General features: G+C 37.7%; 1 protein-coding gene across 8 annotated transcripts in view; it reads left to right on the top strand.

Annotated features, from left to right (window-relative positions):
• kmt2ca (lysine (K)-specific methyltransferase 2Ca) overlaps window positions 1-22555 on the top strand; it is a 149911-nt gene that overhangs the window by 48569 nt on the left and 78787 nt on the right. For all 8 annotated transcript variants that reach the window (XM_058765623.1, XM_058765622.1, XM_058765621.1 and 5 more), the window contains exons 4-10: window positions 461-611; window positions 5245-5460; window positions 12339-12490; window positions 12568-12677; window positions 18429-18591; window positions 18863-19034; window positions 21056-21170. In XM_058765623.1, the coding sequence (XP_058621606.1) occupies window positions 461-611; window positions 5245-5460; window positions 12339-12490; window positions 12568-12677; window positions 18429-18591; window positions 18863-19034; window positions 21056-21170 (1079 nt within the window). The remainder of the gene's footprint in view (window positions 1-460; window positions 612-5244; window positions 5461-12338; window positions 12491-12567; window positions 12678-18428; window positions 18592-18862; window positions 19035-21055; window positions 21171-22555) is intronic.

The following is a 22555-nucleotide window of genomic DNA, read 5'->3' as shown; positions in this document are numbered from 1 at the left end:
CTTCCAACAGTTTATGTTCACACCTTGTGTGTATTTGGCAGTTTAGGCACAATAACAAATATAAGAGAACTTAGTGCAGTGCTCACACTCTGCATGACAGCTGACTGTCTGTCTGTCTGTACACTTTGGGCTTCATAAACTGTATGACAGAACATTGTGAGTAAAAATGTTTGAGTTTAAACTGGCAAGGCTTTAAATGCATGAAAACAATAAACTTTTGTGGTGCCAAAGAACTGCAGCCACGTAACTGCAATAGAAATATTAATCAAAAACAAAAATAATCATTAAAAAAACCACAGAACTGCGACTGAATGCACTGTAACACAATACCAATGATCTCTTCATGATGGCAGATCATGGTCATTGTAACCATTCACAATCTAATCTAATGTCAGTCTTATATTGCGTACCCCTAGTGTAAATTATATTAAAATTTTGAATGTCTTGTTTGAATTCATAGATGTGGTGGAGCCAGAAACGGATGATGATTTTCCTGAGCCACTGGATCTCAGCCCCAGAGATGACAGGCCTCTGTCCCCGCTCTTCCAGCGCTCCGTGTCTGAAGACTCTGCTGGCTCCTCTGCCTCCACCACCAGAAAAGCCAAAACTAGGTTGGTGTCAAACACACACACACACACACACACACACACACACACATACACACACGTTTGTTTTTGTGAAAAGTGGGGACATCCCATAGGCGTAATGGTTTTTGTACTGTACAAAACTGTATGTGCTATTGCCCTACACCAACCCTACTCCTTACAGGAAACTTTGTGCTATTTCAGATTTTCAATACACTCCATTCTGTGTGATTTATAAGCCTTTGAAAAGTGGGGACATGGGGTAATGTCCTGAAAAGTCACCTTCTCCTTGTAATACCTATGTCATACCCTTGACATTCTACAAATTTATGTCCTCATTTGTCTCAAAACACACACACACACACACACACACACACACACACACACACACTCTTTCTCTCTCGGCTGACTTAAAGCTGCTTGTATGTGTACATTTAAAGCTTAACCAGCAAGTTTTTAATGTCGCTGTGAAGAGGGTGAGAGAGTTCACACAAATACAGTGTGCTGATGAACAATGTTTGGACAGCAGAATGTGTACAAGGGAGGGTCAGTAGGGTTTTAGAAGACAAAGAGGAAGTGCACGTCAGGTCAAAGAAAGCCTCTAGTTGCCTGTATGTTTGTCAGTGACGTGCAGTCGTGTTCTCACTGTTTTCTTGTTCCACTCTCACTTAATGTTGACACATTTTTCTGTTTAAATAAACATTACTCATGCAATCAGAAAAAAACAATAGTTTATTATTAAATTAATTAAATTAATGTTCTATTAATTAAAGCAAAGTATATTTTTCATCAAGCTACATACAGATTACAGTTCACATTTATTCCAAAATAATGTGTTTATATATGTATGTGTATGTATATATGTGGGTGGGTGGTGTGTGTGTGTGTGTGTGTGTGTGTGTACAGTCATGGCCAAAAATATCGGCACCCTTGGTAAATTTGATCAAAGAAGGCTGTGAAAATTAATCTGCATTGTTAATCCTTTTGATCTTTTATTTAAATAATTCACAAAAATCGAACCTTTCATTGGATAATAGGAATTTAAAATGGGGGGAAAATATCATTATGAAATAAATGTTTCTCTCAAATACACATTGGCTACAATTAACGGCACCCTTTTATTCAATACTTTTTGAAACCTCCATTTGCCAGTTTAACAGCTCTAAATTATCTCCTATAATGCCTGATGAGGTTAGAGAACACCTGACAAGAGATCAGAGACCATTCCTTCATCCAGAATCACTCCAGACCCTTTAGATGCCCAGCTCCATGTAGGTGCTGCTTCTCTTCAGTTCACCACTCATTTTCTATAGGGTTCAGGTCAGAGGACTGGAATGGCCAGCAGAAGCTTGGTTTTGTGCTCAGTGACCCATTTTTGTGTTGTTTCTGAGGTTTGAGTTTGGATTATTGTACAGTTGGAAGATCCAAACATGGCCCATTATAAGATTTCTAACAGAGTCAGTCACTTATTGATTTTTTTTATCTCTTGGTATTTGATAGAATCCATGATGCCACGTGTCTAAACAAGATGTCCAGGACCTCCAGCAAAAATATAGGCCCACAACATCAAAAATACAGCAGTATATTTCATTGTACACATGGGGTACTTTTTATCCCTGTGTTCACCAAACCCATCTTGAGTGTTTGCTGCTAAAAAGCTCATTTTTTAGTTTCATCTGACCATAGAAGCCAGTCCAATTTGAAGTTCCAGTCGTGTCTGATAATTGAATATGCTGGAGTTTATTTTTGGATGAGCGAGGAGAATTTTTCTTGAAACCCTCCCAAACAACATGTGGTGATGTAGGTGCTGTTTGACAATTGTTTTTAAGGTTTTCTGACCCCGAGACTCAACTATTTTCTGCAATTCTCCAGCTGTGGTCCTTGGAGAGTCTTTAGCCACTCAAACTCTCCTTCTCACCGTGAATTAGGACGATATAGACACACATCCTCTTCCAGGCAATTTCCTAACATTTTATGTTGATTGGAAATTCTTAATTATTGCCCTGATGGTGGAAATGGGAATTTCCACTGCTCTAGCTCTTTTCTTAAAGCCACTTCACTAATTTGTGGAGCTCAATTATCTTTTGCTGCACATCAGATATATATTCTTTGGTTTTTCTCATTGTGATGGATGATTAAGGGAATTTGGGCTTTGTTTTCCCTCCTATTTATATTTCTGTGCAACAGGAAGCCATGGCTGGATAATTTCATGTTCATAATCACCCTGGAGTGCTCAAAATTGTGAATATGAATGGGAATATACTTCAGAGATGTTTTACTCATAAGAATTTCTAGGGGGTGCCAATAATTGTGTCCAACGTGTATTTGAGAGAAACATTTATTTGCGTAATGATGTTTCCCCCCATTTTAAATTCTTATTATCCAATGAAAGGTTAGATTTTTGTGATTTTTTTTTTTTTTTTTTTTTTTAAATAAAAGATCAAAAGGAATAACAATGCAGATTAATTTTCACAGCCGCCTTTAGTCATATTTACCAAGGGTGCCGATATTTTTGGCCATGACTGTATGCATATGTGTGTGTGTATATATAAATATATATGTATATGTAAATATTTTCAAAATATATGCATGCATGTGTGTGTGTGTATGTATTTATTTATTTATATATATATACACAGAACACATTATGCAAACAAAAACTTTTATTTTGGTTGCGATTTAATCACTTGACAGCACTAGTATGTATGTATGTGTCTGTTTGTTTGTAATAGTCAAAGCTTGGTAAACACTGCAGGTGTCACGAGGGATCATGGAAAAACTGATTTGTGTATTCAAATGTTTTTTCCTGCACCGTTGGGAAACACACACATACTGCTAGTCAAAAGTTTTTTCTAAAATGATTTCTGAAAGATCATGTGACACTGAAGACTGTTGTAAAGGCTGCTGAAAATTGCATTGCAATCGAATGGCAGCTTTGCCATCACAGGAATAAGTTACATTTTATATGATACAAAAAAATGTAAAATGGTTATTTTAAAACATAATATTTCATAACATTACTGTTTTACTGTATCTTTGGTCTTGGTGATGAGACCTGGCATAAGAGACTTTATGCTCTTTAGAGACATTAGCATTTAAAAAAAAATAAAAAATTATTGTAATTAGTATTATAAAACTATTGTAACAATTCAGTTTAAAACGTACACATAACATTGTTGAAAATCCCAATTACACGATTTTGCAGAGTAGCAGAATCCTGTTGCAAACACTGGCACGCAGGCATGGCCGCAGCTAGTGTGCTTTTTTTTGCACACTCTGAGTGAAAGCGAGGGAGTCGGGGGGAGGGGACCGCTGAAGCCCTGCTGCTGTCATTAGTAAAAGGAGGGGGCGAGAGAGCGCTCTCTTTTGGATTCCCAATTAGCACAGATTGTGCACTCGCTAATGTGCAGTACCATTTGCAGAATGTGCGAGAGGAGAGAGACCCCCCTTCAGCCAGTACTACATGTGCATCACATCTCCCACTGACAGCAGCTCTCATGGGCCGCACAAAGAACAGCTAAAGAGTGTTTGAGAAAATAAATGAACTCTAATGAGACTGCTCTGACAGTTATGACATTTCACGAAGATTTCCCACAATCACAATGTTTATGAGCAAAATATTGTCAGCAAATACAATTAAATACAAATGCTCAAGCTGAAAAGCCCAATAACTGAAAACAACCAAAAAAATCATGAATGTTTAGACTGGTGACCATGTGTTTAACTACAACAAAGTAGTTACATTTCAGTGCAGTTTGGTTACTAATTGTTTCTCAGGGAGACATCTGTACAAGAACATGCATGGTTCCACTGTGGGAACTTTTGCATCAAGACGGCAATTAATTTACTAGAAAATGAGGCAGTTGGGTAATTTTATTTATTTAGTTTTTTTGCATAGTTTTGTCAGTAATGCAACAAAAGTTAAAAGTCTTGACTAAAAATGAAAATTCTGTATCTACTGGTCCAAAATCTGGCTTCATTCCAGTTAAATGAATATATTTAGGCTCTATGAAATATATTTAATTTTACACATTTACAAATTTAATTGCTGCCTTCACCATCACGTTTGACTATCACATTAAGCCAAATCTCAATGTATATTTTATTACGCTGTATCATGCAGCCCTAGCTTTCAGCCAGTGTTTGAACAAAGATGGCAGTTGTGGGTTGATTTAGGAGCTCTTGTTGTATTACTGAATTGGGGTGTGATTTCACTGTCAGAGCCATCCAAGGATGTTTTATGCTTTTCCGTTATCCTATTTGAGTTTGGTCTGGGGCACTGGGGCATGGACTGTAAATGCCTGACTAGTCAGATTGTTGGACAAATAAAACAGTGAGGATTGGATGCGGAACTGCTCAATGACTTGGGGCAAAACACTCTACCCAAGTATTTGGAATGCAACCGCTTCTGGCTACAAAAGGTCAAATTCAGTTTTCTTTGCCATATAAAATGTGTCAATGGAATTCATAACATCGCAAGTTGCACATTGCATTTTTAGCATTGCACTATATATTAAGCATGCAAAATGGAAGCATGCACTTGCAATGCTGACCAGGCATTCACGTTTTTGTGTACTTAATGTTTATTTCGGTTATTTCTAATCGAATAGTTGAAAGTCTGAAAAGTAATTGCTCTTATCTCTTCTCTTGTCCCTCTCAGAGAAAAGCTCTGTGCCTTCTGCTACTGTGGAGAAAAGAGTCTCTTGGGTCAGGGTGAGTTGAAATTGTTTGGACCCACGCCTGGTTACGTCCCCCTGCACATCCGGAACCGCCGTGGCAGCTCTGAGAAGGACGACGATTACCATGACGACGACAATGATTTTGATGACAATGACAACAACCGCAGCCCAGGGCATCGTGGGTGCGGCCTGAAAAAGTGAGTTGTTACTGCTGTTGTCTGGTGAAGGTGCTTTGGATAGATGTTTCGTTCTCCAAAGAAGTAAAAAAAAAAAAAGAAATGGAAAAAAAAAGGATTTCAATAAAGATGCAAAATATGCACCATCATTGATTTCACCACACTACTGTTGTTTTTTTGTTGTTTTTTTCTTTAGCATCTCACGCAGTGAGTAATCAATTTGTGTGTCATATTAGGACCCTGTTCAACTGTTAAAAATGACTCTTGAAATTTGTAGCATTCTTTTGCAAAGACCGTTATAGAGAAAAAACAATTTAAAATTCCAGTTTGTTTTGGCTTGTTGCATTGTTTGTACATAAGTGGCATGTGGAATGAGAAAGTACAGGACGTGGTATTCTTTGTGAAAGTGGCTTGGTACAGTTCTGAAGTGTTTGATTGACGTGGCTTTAAGTTGTGATGTGTAATGAGGTTGTGTAGAGGTGAGAGTTGAGAAGGGTTTGCCGGTTTTGTTTGCTGTGGGGACTAAAAGTGTCTTGTTTAAAAAGCAATGACCCCAGTGACCCCCGCAGAGCTGAACTAATACTGAGTTCTCATTAGAATGTCCAGTGTAATTACTCCTCATAATTGGACAAAATGAGTTCCTAAACTAGGTTCATCTTTGTAATGATGAGGTTTGAATTTTTCACATAATCTTAAAATTTATTTTTCTCTTAATACCTTAAAGGGATAGTTCACCCAAACATGAAAATGACACCATGATTTACTCACCCTCAATCCATCCTAGGTATATTCTTTTAACCCAAAAAGCAAATTATTCTTCCTTAGAACTGGTGTAATCCCACGTAGGCTATTTGTAATCAGATGCATATTTAAAGGGGTCATATGACGTTGCTAAAAAGAACATTATTTTGTGTATTTGGTGTAATGCAATGTTTGTGGTTTAAGGTTCAAAAAACACATTATTTTCCACATACTGTACATTATTGTTGCTCCTCTATGCTCCACCTTTCTGAAACGCATCGATTTTTACAAAGCTCATCATTCTGAGAAGCGAGGTGTGCTCTGATTGTCCAGCTATCCAGTGCATTGTGATTGGCCGAATACCTCAAGCGTGTAACGGAAATGTTATGCCCCTTACCGTATTGTGATGGCGCGACGAGACAAACAATAAAACCCATTATAAACAAGGCATTTGTTGCATCCAGTGGGGACATAATTACTGATTATAATGATTTATACTGTCTTTTTACATTAAAGTAAACAATACCATACCTGCATTCGTGATCGGAGAAACAACAAGCACTACTCTACACTGCTCAAAACTCACATTTGAATAGTCAGTGGCAAATTCGTTAAATATGAAAACATACTTACAGGCTGTGAGTCACTTAGGCGTTTCTTAAAACACACAATTCATTCTGGATTACAATCCGCCATCAAAATGATAAATTTAATTATTCCGGCTGCTGTGAGAAAAGGCTATAAACTGGAAAAGGCTGCATCCTCGCATGCGGGCAGCTTCATGTTTACAGATATGACATAATGATGTGGCGGCATGCTCAAATTTCCCGCAAAAACCTACCAGTGCCACTCAAATTAGAGAACATTATTACAAGCTTACCGTTGTGAATCAGGCTAAAGGAAGGAGATAGTTTTGAACACTGGCTGGTTATGTACTTGTTAAAAATTGATTTTGGATCATTTTAAACCAAACAAAGTTACGGACTGCATTTTTAATAAATAAACTTGTTGAATGAAAGCTTGAAACTGTAATCATTTACTCACCTTGTTTCATTACTTAATTTCTTCCATCAAGCTAAAATAAACATTTTATAATTAGTATAATAATAATAATTATTATTATTATTATTATTTTAGATTATCAAGGCTCTTCACCATACAATGAAAGTGAATGGCTCCAAAAATTCATTCAAATCCTTAATATAGAACACAAGTCATAAACTACCGTATTGACCCGAATATAAGACGATGTTTTTTCCTTGGAAATACATCTGAAAAAACGCGTTCGTCTTATATTCAGGGTCTAGACTTTGACATGTCAATAATACACCCACAACAATAGGTGGCGCCAAAAACACATAAAACGAGTGTGCCATGAAATATGTAATGTAATGTGTGTTGTAAAGATCGCGAATGAAAACAAATGAAAAAGAAAAGCTTACAGCGGCACGAGTCGTGACTGTCATGTTAGCCTGATGGGAACCAACTTCCTCTGTAAGTGATTTTAAAACATAAGACAGTACCCAGATTTGAAGACTACAATAAGATTTCACATCTACTGATAATAACATTTTGGTAGGCTACTATGAGATTGATAGCCTAATTGTTATATAATTCAGATGGGCTATCTGTTATTTCAATGGTATATCAAAATGTTCCAATGTCTTTGTTGGTACATTTTACCAGTATTTACCATACTTTCAAAACAAAAATTAGAATTGGAAAAATATGCAATATGAAAATAATTTAAGAATAAATGTGTTTTACAGAGAGAGAGAAAAAAAAAAAACAAGATTTGGTTTTCAAAAAGCCTTTTTCCAACAGGTACATCTGGAAAAAGGGGGGTCGTCTTATAATCAGGGTCGTCTTATATTCGGGACAATACGGTAATTTTATGATTCTTTTAGTTACTTTTATTTTTATACCTTGACTGCCCTTAGTATACATTCAGCCTAAGAAAAGCAAGTCAAGGGTTTAGAAAGACATGAGAGGTTAAATTACTGAATTTTCATTTTCGAGTTAAATATTCCTTTAAATTAGGACGACAAAAAAAATCAGGCTTGGAAATGGAAAAGCACCCCCACCACCACCATTTACACACAAATATATTAAAGACTATAGCTTCGCTGGATGGAATCTGATTACTTAAGTTTTGGGTCACACAGAACTTGTGTTCTCTTCCATTGTGCTTTCTGATGGAGAGGAATGGAGTGCTTTGACCCAAATACGCTGGGAGTTGCTAATGAATCCAACACCACAATTCAATTTGGGTCAATTAATTTGGTGCCAGAATTGCCTGATGATTAGTTACTAGATGGAGGGTTAAAGGAGAAATCTATAAGGGAAAACTCCACTGACAGCCTTTCACGGAGATCCACGTGACCTGTTGTTGTCAAAAGTTCCTGTCCACAGCCACCCTCAGGCTCATTGGATGAGTGCCTAATTTGCTCAGCTCTTCTTAACCAATCAGACGGGTCCCCGAGGAATAGTGACGTAATGCTCTCTGTGCAGTCTCTGGCAGCCTGCCAACAGGCGGTGGATTGTTGTGTTGGAGGCATCTGATTGGTCGGTCTGAGCTGGAACTGTGCCAGTTATTGACAGGGGAGTGAAAACAATAACAGCTCAAAAGAGCGAATGAGGAACATTGCATATAATTTAATTTAAGGTGGAGACTGTTAAGATGGAGCAGACAATTGTGTGTGTTATTGTAACTTGAGTCATTGCAGACATTAAAAGTGACTGACACAGATTCTCTCTTTCAGAACTTTAACTTTATTTTGATAGTCTGCTTCAGACATTCTACTAACTTGAGTAACTTTGCATTCTTACTTGCAATGCTACTTGAGTAACATTGCAAATTCTACTAACTTTGCAACTTATGCCGAGTTTACACAACCAAGTGACATACAACCATACACTGAATTCGTTCTCTGCATTTAACCCATCCAAAGTGCACACACACACACCGTGAACACACACCCGGAGCAGTGGGCAGTCATTTATGCTGCGGCAGTTGGGGGTTCGGTGCCTTGCTCAAGGGCACCTCAGTCATGGTATTGAGGGTGGAGAGAGCGCTGTACATTCACTCCCCCCACCTACAATTCCTGCCAGCCTGAGACTCGAACTCTCAACCTTTGGATTACGACTCCGACTCTCTAACCATTAGGCCACGACTTCCTCTTTTACACTGCATGACTATCTGGGGTAGCATTCAGTTTTCACACTGCACGATGGATCGGAGACAGTAGGTTACACTCTGCATGACTTTACAATAGGAAGAATCGCCGACAACTCTGTCTGGTCTGTAAACTACGTTTCATATAACTCCTCCCCACACTCCCTGCTACCCTGTATGTTCCCCTGTCATTAGCTGTAGGTCATTGCAGATGTATTTTTCAGTCTGAACTCATTTCACACAGCAGGATTTCGAATCGCCTACAGGTCCAGATATTTAGCATGCCAAATATTTCATGGTCATCTGCAATTCTTTCAGATCGCGTTTTTAATCATTCACACTGCGTGATTGTCACTCGCATGAACAAGCACCGATTTGCCTCCGATTTCAGGCATTTCTCTGCGATTTCACAAAACCTGTCAGCAAGTGAAAATTGGGGTAAAATCGTGCATAGTGAACTCTACATTAGTAGAATTCAGTGTAATAGAAACTTAATGGAATGTCTAAAGTGGGCTGTCAAAATAGTGTAACCAAAAATTTAAGCTCTGTTCCAAATTTACTTAGTAAGCGGGTACAAAGGCAACTAACTGTTAAGTCAGCTTTTTAACCATCAAGAAACCTCATGAGTGATTTGCAGCACTTCATGTAGATGCTCACTGGAGACCAGACTCCCGAATGATTTGTTTTTTGCAGTTGAGCTTGTTGTAATGCATTCTAAGGTTGTCTGATCCGCAGAGGATACATGTGATGCTGCCTCTTTCTTTGAAGAATATGTCTTGATATAACTGTGAAATAGACATTTATTTTTAAAGTGTAACTGAAATAAACATTTATTTTTAAAGTGTAACTGTTCTTTAACCTAGTGAGCTGCCATGCTGTGTAGTGTCTCCATAGACAGCTGAATTGTAAAGGCTATTTCACACTGCCCCAACAGATGCCTACCAATGCCAACAGTCCCCAGAATATAGTACACCAATTCTCAGACATTCTAAGACCAGACAAACTTTAGAGAAACTAAAACAAGCACCAACCAGTGCCAACAGGACTATGTTTCATTTATGCATTTTGTAGACACTTTTGTCCAAAGAGAATTGCAATAGAGGAACAAAAGCAATTTGTCACAGAGCGAATAATAAACTTATAATATAAAATGGCAGGTTTATTTGATAGCTAGGTTGGGAAGCAAGCTAGAGCAAAGGACAAATACAGAGAAGAAAAAAGGGATTTTTCCTTGTGCGTGTGTGTGTGTGTGTGTTTGTGTGAGTTCATTGGTTTAAGGGTGTGGGGTGGTTAAGTGGTTGCGGAAGAGATGTGTCTTCAGCTGGTTCTTGAAAGCTGTGATGGTCTAAGCCATTTGAATGGAGGTTGGCAGCTCGTTCCACCAGAGAGGAGCAGAGAGGGTGTTTGAAGAGTGACTGTCTCTCGTTGTGAAGGAACAACAAAGTGTTACTCATTCAGTGACCTAAGCTGGCAGGAGGGAGCATACATTTGTAGGAGTCAATTTAGGTAGGGAGGTGTTGTTCTAGTGTTAGCCTTGAAAGCGGGTGTCAAAACCTTGAATTTGATTTTGGCCACGACTGGGAGCCAGTGTAGTGAGACCAGAAATGTAGTTAGGGATTTTTTGATGTGAGTCAGCACTAGTAGCAATGTTGGAGATGTTGGACGGCTGGCACAGAGAAATTTGGAGATCTGATTCACCGTGAGGGGAGAGAAGGAAGAGAAGAGTGGAATGTGTGTAGGCTGGCCATGGATAAGTGGCTGCTGAAGGTTGCCACCTTATCAGTGAAAAAGTTGACAAAGTCATCAGCCGCCAGAGAAGAGGTGGGAGGCGGTGGAGGGGGACAGAGTAGAGGGGTAACACACAGACAAAACCAGGGGAATGTCTGCTGACGTTTTTCTGCATTTGATGGTGCAGTGTGAATTGGCCTCAAGGCTGTATCCTAAAATTAACTTAAGAATGGTCTAAATAGACAGTGACTTTACTCACAAATATAGTTCCTCGTGTGATTCATGCAGTCAATTTTATCACATTGCACATTTTTCTATCAATACATTTTAGTATTGAATAAACTATTTTAATCACTGTTTCTCTCTGACTCTCTTGGATCAATTTCTAAAGGCATTCTTGGATTGTCCTATCAGTAAAGGATGCCTGTAATGCTGCCTTGACATTTTTAAGACTTACATTTGCTCCCTGATATTTGGAAAGGTCTGTACCTAACATTTTAGGAACCTCAGTATGAAATAGATCAATTTTTGAACGACTCCTGTAAGATTATTCCTTTCTTATGAAACGCTGAAAAACACAAAATCCAAAACTCACAAATCCCAAGTCAGCAATATGAACCAAAGATGTTAATGGAATTATTTGAAAAAACAAAATCATGGAGTTCCTTACGATACAATAATGTCTCTAATGTCACTCCTCCTCTGATGCAAGTCTTTTTAAAGAGGAAGTAGCACACCAAACAGTATATTTATATTTATGCAGATGTTCTGGACAGAATAGGGATCGCATACAGTAGTCTTTCATCCTGTCCCCGCTGCAACCCACTTCTGGCTGGCCCTCTTCAAACCGGCTCCCTTTTTAAATGTTAATTCCTGTTTTTCCGCTTCTCTGAGTCTCTGTAGCTCACTCTCTCAGCGCCACATCCAAGCAGCCAGTCATTCCAGCCCCCCACCCCCTTTCCGGCTCTCTTTCGTCCTCTCTCTTTCTCTGTCTCTTTCATACTTTGCTTCTAAACAGCCAGTCCTTGTGTTGCAGCCAAGTATGATAACCCCATACCTCGCCGTTGCAGACAGGGCTTCATGGATGTTGTAGTTGCACCGTAGGCCTTCTTAAAACATGACTGGGATGCTGACATCCAAGTGTTTATCTCACAGAGGAGTGGGCTACATAGCTGTCACCTTCAAATATTCTTTTGTGACTCTTTCAGTGTCTTTGCAGATTAAACCTAATGTGTCCGTTTGCTTCTTTCCTCAGGGTCAGCTCTCCAGACAGTGGCCTGCACTCAACCTCTGCTCCTGGTAGTACAGACCCCGCTGCTGAGGAGCCAGGCCGGAAGTTCTGGGATGAACTGGGCCAAATTGGCCTTCCTGATGAAATTAACGTTGCATCTTTATTCGACCCCACTGGTAGGTAAACCTACTCTAGTGTCACTGTTTGTGTCTTTCAGTGGCTGATGGTGTTTATTATTCTATTGCACCTGCAGGTCAGTGTTGCGCTCACCTGCGCTGTGCCGCCTGGTCGGAGGGCGTATGCCGCGGGGAGGGACAGTCGCTGCTGTATGTGGACAAAGCAATTGACTCAGGGAGCACAGAGGTGAGTGACACCCACACCAGTGTTTAAATGTCTTGTTGGTGAATTTGTTTGCGCTTTCAACTTTGAAATGGTTGTTCTGTCAACTTGTACCATTTTCAACCGACATGCCAGCACCCAATCTGGCCCTATTCCCTGTGTGTCTACCAATGAATAGGTAATTCTGTTTTGTAAACCTGCTGATCTCCATCCAGTTACGTTGGAGGCAGAGGGCTGGGATAATTTCGTCACCAAATACACTTTTTAAAAGGAAAAGCAACTCTAAAACGCAAAACAAAACTAGAGCTCTTCCATTACAATAAACCAATTGTATAATGAAAATAGAATTGTATTTTGAGATTTAAAGATGACATTTATCAGTTATCATTTATCAATGTTTGTGTATTAATGTTTAAAGATTAACTTTAGTTAGCAGTAGATGACTCTAATGATAATGTTAGATGGCATTGATGATCTAAATATAAAAATTAAGGGAGAAGAGTGTGCACATCTAAATCTAGTATCAACTAATTAAAAAATAAATAAATAATATGAAACGATAACTGATGTGGTGTTAATATATTGTGCACCCCTAAATGGTATTGTTTTTTTTGTTTTTTTACTTGATATATTTAATTCAGTTATGAGCTAGGCCTGCACAATTTGAGGAAAATAAATTCTGGATGTGTGATTGAATATGAATTCTGAAATGTGTGATTTTTTTTTTTTATTTATTTTATTTATTTTTTATAAACCTCAATATCCCTGTGTTTGTTTTTAGGGCTACAACAATTTGGCCCCAATAAAGTAATTTCACATCAACATTACTGTAAAATAATAATAAGTAAAAAATAAAAAGATTGTTGGCACATGTTTCATTCCCAAATGCTCATTATAAGCGACCTTGCACATGCAGAAATGATTTTGAGTAGAGCAGCAATTTGCCGCTCACTCTTATTTACTTGATTTTACATTTCAAGTAAATAAAGCTTGCGGGTTATACAGTAGCATAGTCGGTTACACAATTATTCCTCTCTGTGGTCTTGTGGGCTGAATTGGCAGAGCTTCACTGAGCCCTCGATCTAGTATCATTTTAGTGGCAAACGGCTATTAGTGGGGTTGAGTGTCCCCATGTTTGCGCCAATTTGTATTTTTGAATGTAGTTGCAAACTTGAGCTATAACTTTCCCTGAGAGTAATTTCTGTGGAGGAATGACAAATGCGCTCACTGTTGATTAAGTATTCAGAGTTAATCATGAATGGGGTTATTATTGGCAGTGGAAGAGACTGGAGAGGTTGTGTCGGTCCCCTGGTCTTTAAAATATTTTCTAATTAGGAGCGGAGCAGTTCAGAACTGCCACAGCCGTCTCTCTTGTGCAACTCCACTAATTAACACAATGCAATGTGGCAGAAGCAAGGGCACACGGAACCCGGGCAGGGAAAGCACATTAGGAGTAATTAATTTTTATATTCTCTTCACCTGGGATCTGATTCTTGAGGAAAAACACATAGCATCTATCCAAATGTGTGGCTATACTATGTAAAGTACAGTTAGGATCTGTCAAAACTCCAACCATCCAAATAGAAACTTAAGCTTTTAGTGTGATTGTTGTCCATGTTTTCTATGAAATCAGTAATATTTCAGTGGCCTATCCTTTTGTTTTGGTGTTTCTGCCTCTGGCACTCACTAATCTGATAGCTTATGTCTTGCACACTTTTCTCTGCTTTTGTGAAAAACAGAAACTGATAATGAGTCATTAGGGACCGTTGTGCAAAAAATAAATGATCCAAATGATGAATTAGCTTTACATCACACTAGGTTTGCCCCAAATGTGAGACCATTAGAGTGGTTGCTCTGCAGCTTTATCCATTTAGCAGCTTTATCGCCTGCACGTAGCTGTTGTTCAGTAATCCACTGGACTTTGCCTGAATGTTTTGTTACTGTTTGCCAGACATAGAACAATTTATTACTGGGGTGACCGAGGTCTTTCAAGGTAGACCTGGACTTCTTCACACCAAGCCTAGTTGATTTGCTGTATATTTAGTAGCTCACATCCAGGCAGTATACTATAAGCACTAAGGCTGTAAATTGGTTGGAATATATTCTTACAATAGCTTGGGTGACAGGTTGAATGGTTGAGCTTGACAAATGTAGTCAACACAACAGTTTATCTAGAAATTGAGAAAATAGAACAAGATGATTTACTTCTGTCTTCTCGCCATGTTGTTGAAAGGCTCCACATTATGTCACTTTCTTAGTGTCACAATGTTTAAGTAATGGTACTTTTTTTTGATCATTTAAACATTGCATATCTAAAAGCTCTCCTAACAGAGTGCATGATATTTAATGTTATAATTCTTTATAAAAAGTAATGGGACACCAATTTGTACCCCATTTGAGGAAAGTGCCAGCTGCCAGAGGGCTTTGGCAAGATGGCTGCTGGGTGAACTGACTTGCTTCAGTAAGGACTTTGTTATGATGTTGGTTTGTCCTGGCAGTGAGACTCGCTGAGCTGTGAAATAGTAAATGTCAGAGGGCTGAGAATGGCTTGAACTTCACACAGTCCCTTCCACAAGATCATCTTCCTCTGACTTTATTTGCACATATAATCTACTATTGGTGCATCGTTCATATAGCTTGCAACTAGTGCTGGGCAACGATTAATCGCGATTAATCACATCCAAAATAAAAGTTTTTGTTTATATAATGTGTGTGTGCACTGTGTATATTTATGTATATATAAAGACACACATACAGTATATATTTTGAAAATTTGAAAAAAGTTGCATGTATACATTTATATTCATATAATTTATATTATATATAAATATATTTAATATATAACTATAACATATTTTTCTTAAATATGTACATGCATGTGTGTGTATTTATATATATATATATATATATATATATATATATATATATATATATATATATATATATACATATACATATATATATATATATATATATATATATATATATATATATATATATATATATATATATATACATACATACATACATACATACATACATACATACATACATACATACATACATACATACATACATACATACATACATACATACATACATACATAATAAATATACAAAGTACACACACACATTATGTACACAAACGTTTATTTTGGATGTGATTTAATTGCGATTAATTGCTGCCCAGCACTACTTGCAACACATAATGTGACTTTTTTTTCATTTATAATCAAATGTTCAAATTTGTAAATAAATTTTTAATAATTAGTGCACACTATAACCGAAGGTCAATTTCATAATTGTATGACTTTTATAATATGTAGCAAATGTGCATGCACAACTTCCAGGATGAAGTTCTATTTAGGAGCATGTCTAGAAACCTTGTCAAATGCTATAAAAAAAGACTGCATAACTGCAGTCCACACACTGACTGACTGAGACACAAACCAGCCGACATTGTGCACAGTACAGCACACTCATCCAACACTTTACTGCATCTTTCATCACTGGCCTGCTCCGTTTGGAATGCTGCCATTATGCCTCTTTGCATATAGGGTTTCAAGGAGGGAATGCTGTTCTACTTTATAATAGTGTCCTTGGAGTCTTGGCAGCAATAACGTATCAGCTGTAGCTTTTTCACCCCACGAAGGAGATGTCTGAGGCGATGGTTTCTGTTTGATACATTATTTGAGGCATGAGATACTCAACACCCACCTAGCCCTGAGAGTGGACAGTATGGCCATAGAGCTCTTTATGGCTGTCCTTCAGAGTGATTCAGAAAAGATTATTGTGGGTAGAGGCTGCTGTCAGCCCCAGTGGACTCACCGCCTGGGCGATAATTGCTTAAAGCTCAGTGTTAAAAGGTATTTGCAGATTGTTGCATTTGGGCTTTAGGCCAAGGGTTTTTAAAGCATGAGAGAGCTAGAGAGACTGCTGACTAGAGACATTTTTAGTTTAGGGCCGTTTTCTCAGGCCCTGGCGTCCTCTTTTATTCAAAGTGTGAGTGCTTTTTCCATGGTGGTGATTTAAATGTCTGACCGGTTTTCATCCAAGTCCTTATTTTGAATGACATTCGCCTTGATCCTGAATGCTTTACTGGATGTATCCGAATGGTTGAAAAAATACATGCTGAAAGAGGGGGAAGTATGTAACGAGCAAATGGACCTGTGAGAGGAACAGCGTGTTGTGACGACCTTGCTGTTCAGGGTTTATAGTTTTGCACCACTCTTGCTACAAAAGGCTATTATAAGAGCAATGCAATTAACAGATGGAAATTTTCGCCATTTATGTACCATAGCATTTTTGATACTATATCAAAAAGAATTGTACATTTTATTTTTAAAAGATTTCAAAAGCCTGATGTTAACGTAAATAACAGATTCAATTAAAAGATAGAATGCTTTTTTCAAAGAATTAAAAAGCTTTTTAAAGTGATTAACCAAGTGAATGTAAAACCAAAAGGTGCGTTTAACTTCACATGTACCATATATGATAAAAAAAAAAAAAAACGAACTAGAATATAGAAAATAAAGACAGCGGTCGCATACATTATATTACCCTAATGAATTGAATTGATTTTTGTTTTATAATTAATTGCTTTCCATAACATTTATTTTCTTGTTTCTTTGTTGTGGCTTTTTGAGTTGTTTTTGAGTTGGCATATGTCTTATTAGTCATTGACCTATGCTGGGATTTAAAAAAAAAAACAAGTGTTTCAGTGCAGTTTGAATTTTCACATACTATGTTAAGGTGTTTAGAGGGATGTGTTGTTTTGTTTTCAAATCTTAAAGGTCACACCAAATATGTGTGAATACACCTTAATGGAGTCTTGGTTTCTCTGTTTGCCATGCAAGGTTCAGTACTGGTTTATCCCACAGTTCATCTCGTGTTTTTGGATATATAAATATTATATTTTAATAAGTATCACTGAATCTCTGTACAGCAAATCAATGCATCAAATTAATTAAACGGTAAAAAAAATAAACTTGATTCAGGGTTACACATTAACAGTGGCTGAGAATGCCACTGCCTGAGTGCAGAAGAGCAAGAGCTTTGCTGTCTTTGTTTAACACTTCTGTCTAATAAATCATTTGACAGAACTGTTAAACAAAGCAATTAAATGGTATATGAAAAGGTACTGTAGCTTTTGCCTTGTCTATTTGTAGTAGTAGAAAGGTAAACACTACAGTACTTTTACCATTTTCATTCAGCAAATACATATTTATAATTTCAAACAAGGCAAATAAACATATTATTCCACTAATCTTGCAGTTGTTGTTGAATCGAGCTATTAGGTCTTATGGGATGTGCATTTGCATCTGTGTGATGGTTCTTGTATGTGGACTGTTCAGTTGCCTGCTATGACATATTCATGTCATATTCACTGTGTACTATAATTAGCATTACCTTTTCTGTATTTGTCAAAAATATGATTCCCAGTGCATACAGACTTATCAGTGCAATGTTGTTTAGTTATTTGTAATTATATTTTAAACACGTATTTGTGAAAATGACTCTAATAGAATTGCAGAATCAGTAAATTGCTATCTAAAATATTTTACAGATTTAGTTTAATCCAGTCAAAAACATAAATAAATGATTGATTAGTTTTCAAATTATTTATTTCTAATTTATTATTCACTTGAGCAGTTTTGGAGTTATGTAAGAACACCGGTTAATCTAAACTCTCCATTGCTAATAGTGATGTATGGAGTATTTACTGAACTGAAACAACACCTCTGATATACATGTTTCTCTATTCACTTTTTATAGTGCTGTGCATACTGTAAGCGCCTTGGAGCATCCATAAAGTGCTGTGAGGAGAGCTGTGGGCGCTCCTTTCATTACCCCTGTGCAGCTGCTGCCGGAACCTTCCAGGACATAAAGGCATACACCCTCCTCTGCCCGGATCACATCCAACAAGCCCTTGTCCGATGTGAGTTTCTCTGTTACACACGTTTCCTTCTGCTGATTTTTTTCATAAAATGTTGAGGCTTTTTTTTATTATATGAATTATTATTATTATTATTATTTAAACAGCCATATAATGATTAATCAATTTTAATCTATCTTTTGAAACAAACAGTAAGCAAACATGTATGCTCATGACAGACTGATGGAGCACATCTGTTTACATCATAAATTACTCCATATAAGATATACCTTGTGTAGTTGGAGACACATTATATATTAACTCTCCCTTACAGCGAAAGATGAGGTGAACTGTCTGGTGTGTGACTGTTCTGGAGACTTGCTCGATCAGCTCTTCTGCTGTACATGTGGCCAGCATTACCATGGGGCCTGTCTGGACATCACTGTCACCCCACTGAAGAGGACCGGCTGGCAGTGTCCTGAGTGCAAAGTCTGCCTCACATGCAAGTGAGTATCCAGCTCACGCGGACATTAATTACTCAACACAGTTGAGTAATTAAGTTCAGACGTCTGGAGAGTTTTGAACACTCATTGTTCTGAAAATTGAACACTTTCCATTTGCATTTCTGTTTTTTTTTTTTTTTTTTTGCTTTCCCTTTCGCTTCTCTGTTTAACTATATTTCAATCCACAAATAATAATAATCATTTTATTAATTTGTTGGTCATTGGTATACTGCATAATCTCACTATAGTCAAACTGAGTTGAATAAAGCCAGAGTTGTTTTGCATTTTCCAGCCTTGTTTTGCTGTTTTAATAGAATGACAATTGAGTTTCTATGTCAGCATGGATGAAAACAAGGCTGTCCTTAGGGAATTTTGTTTTGAGCCGTTTTTTCATGCCAACAGCCACACACTAGCTATGACTGCTGGGAGATCCATCCGACTGATGTCAGACACCTTTAATGTGTGTTTAAGCTTTTCTATATGTATATTGTTCTGAGGAGAGACAATACAGTAGATCGTAGAGCCTTGACCTCATGAGAAGCAGGAATTTTTACAGTAAAAATGCAGTGTAGTCAAAATAGATTGTATTTTATTTAGCCTAAACTCTGAATTATCCAATATGATGTGCTGCTTGGTTGATAGAGTGATTTTGGTTATCAAATGCAGTAGGGATGGGAGAGGCAGAACATGCATCTATCTCGATCGGTGAATGAAAATGGCCATAATAACCATGGCTCAGCTAAGCTGTAAATATCAGATGACGTTCTCATTTAATGTTGATTTGCATTGGCTGAAAATATAGGCCTGGAAATGGGTAAATCTCCTGAATGTCACTTCACCTCCTCTCGGCTCTATAAATCTCCCCTCTGATTTACCACTTAGACAGGTTTGGGCTCTGAAAAGCCAAAGTGAAAGTGTTATTGCTCATGGGGAGAAAGTAATGGGGTGTTTGTTTGCCTGGGTAAATGTAGAATCAGGTTGTATTTGGCTGAGGAGTGGTGGCTGCAGTTAAAAGTGTCTTTTTCAGTGGCTGACACTGATATCTTGACAGCAGATTAGTCGATTTGCTCGCCAATATTGATTTTTACGTTTTCTGCAAAAAAAAGAAAAGAAAAGGGTAATTTAAATCAACGCTTTGCTAAAATTCACTAAAAATATTGGAAAACAGAAAAGAGTATGCAGTGTATGTGTAAAACCTTTTTTTTGATGAAAAAAAAAACAGACAATGGAGAAATAACACTTCTATTAATAAGCTGATTAATCGTCTATCTGCAGATGGTAGTCTCTAAATGCATCATGGCAGTTCATTTGATCAAGTCCACTTACAAACTTGAATACCTTAATAATGATAGAAGATGGACATGGAAGGGAACTGAGTCATTAATTGTAATTTATTGTAGCACATTTTGAAAGCCAATCAGTATGAAGCTCTCAATGTAAGAACAGAAATACCATGCGGATTTAAGATGGTTCATAATTGGCATAAATGTATTTACACTGGAATCACTGCAAGAGCAATGATTGAGTGTAGGTTTTTGTGCATAGACAACAACGATATAACATTTACAAAGTTTGCAGTGCACTATATTTTAATTTCTTTTTTTTTTAAGGAGCACTTAATTGTCTAAGACGTTTTGTTTGTAATCATGTCAATAAAAATATACATTACGAAAAAGAAGAAACACAAAATAAAGGTTGAAATATAAAAGAGAGGGCTAGATTGCAGCAAACAACAGGTCATTTTGTCAATCGGTTGTACTGGCTACTGTGAAATCCCATCAGTCCATTCTCTTTCCACGTAACTGCATTAAACATTAAATATCTTCTGATTGGCTAAAAATATTTTCACTTTTGCCCTGCTTGTCACTGAAACTTAGCTAACTGTCCACTAGCTGCAAGCAAACTGTCAACATTATATAGGTCAGAATGTCTTGTTAGCTTGAAATTTGCAAAAGCCCCTAACCCTGTATCTGGAATCTATCTTTAATCTACTCTTCTTTTTTTTTCCCCCATCTGATCGGTAGGAACCCAGGGGATGACAGCAAAATGCTGGTGTGTGACATGTGTGATAAAGGGTATCATACCTTCTGCCTGCAGCCTGTCATGGAAACAATACCCACCAATGGCTGGAGGTGCATGGTAAGCTTGTATTTGTGTATGGACTACAACCAGCATTGTGACAGTGACTCTGGCCTGCTGTGAGTAGAGGCACACAGTGCTTTCATTTCTGCTTTGAGCCTATAACTCGCAGCACACACCTCTTTCTTTTTGGTATGTTTATGGACTGTGAGATTGAAGAGTGCATTGGTTTTCATCTCACCAGCATAGTCTATATTCGCTCTGGATTGATGCTGTAGCTTGATTTAATCACTGTGATGAATTCATTACCTTCAAAACACTTTAGTTTAATTATTCCTAATGTGCATACTGTGCTGGAAGGTTTTGATGCACTTCTCTTGTACCCTCACTTTGAAGGCTGAGTTGCGTGAGTGAGTTGTGGAATAGATGTTCATCTTGACTAAAGAAGTTAGGTATTTTTCCACATTTATTTTCTACATAAGGATTTTAACCTGTGAACCAAACCAGTTAGCTCCCAGATGAATCAGAATGTAACAAACTTGGATTTGAACCAAAAAAATATTTGACTGCTAGTCAGTCTTAATTGAATCAGAAGGTGCAGTACAAAATTCTTGACTATATGTACTGATGAGTATTTTCAGTATTTCTTAAAATGAATTGAGCTTTTTATACTCAAGTTGTTAGAGACCTGTAAGGAAACCGACTCATACATAACACAAACTTCCTACAGTTCGAAAACCCACTTAAGATGGTCAAATGCCTTATGAAGTGCACTGTGCAGAACACTATCAGGTAATTGGAACATACTGTTTGTTTTTGTGTTGACTGATTTAAAAATCTGTGCACCTTACTTGCAGAAATAGCATGAAGTCAGCCAATCAAATTCAAGCTTACAATTTACGAAAGCTCTATTGTCGTCTGTGTGTGGTATGCAACAGATGGTCCATGGGTATGTCATCTGAGGGTGAGGCTACGTGATACTTTCCTAAATTGAGTTTGTAATCAGATTGTTAGCAGACCCTTAAATATCCTGCTTATGAGAAAGAATAGAAAAGCTGAACAAAATTACACACAGATCCCTCTCATCACTTTGTGGAGGCGGCCAAGAAGCCCCACCTGTCATCCAGGACTCAGCACAGGAGTCTGTCCATCATCAGAGGCTTGACAAGGCTTGGATTTCCTGCTAAGGGTCTGTGGGTGGTTATTAGAGCTGATACTTGCCCTTCTTCTGCAGGCTGAAATGCTGCACTTGATGAGCTTGAAGTGCCTTTTATTTATGTATGTTTTTTAATTGACATGGAATTTTCCGGTGCTTTGCTCCTATTGAGAGCTGTTGCAGACTGATGAACATGATTTTGAGGATTTATAGAGCCATAATTATGCTGGAGCTCAATCCAAATTGATTTAAGAGAGCCCATGAAGTTTGTAGTTCGCAATTGTTGTTA

The sequence above is a fragment of the Onychostoma macrolepis genome, chromosome 24 (genome assembly GCF_012432095.1).
Source record: "Onychostoma macrolepis isolate SWU-2019 chromosome 24, ASM1243209v1, whole genome shotgun sequence".
Classification (NCBI taxonomy): Eukaryota; Metazoa; Chordata; class Actinopteri; order Cypriniformes; family Cyprinidae; genus Onychostoma; species Onychostoma macrolepis.
Note: the sequence above shows the minus strand (reverse complement) of the source record. Positions and strands in the feature narration are given on the sequence as shown.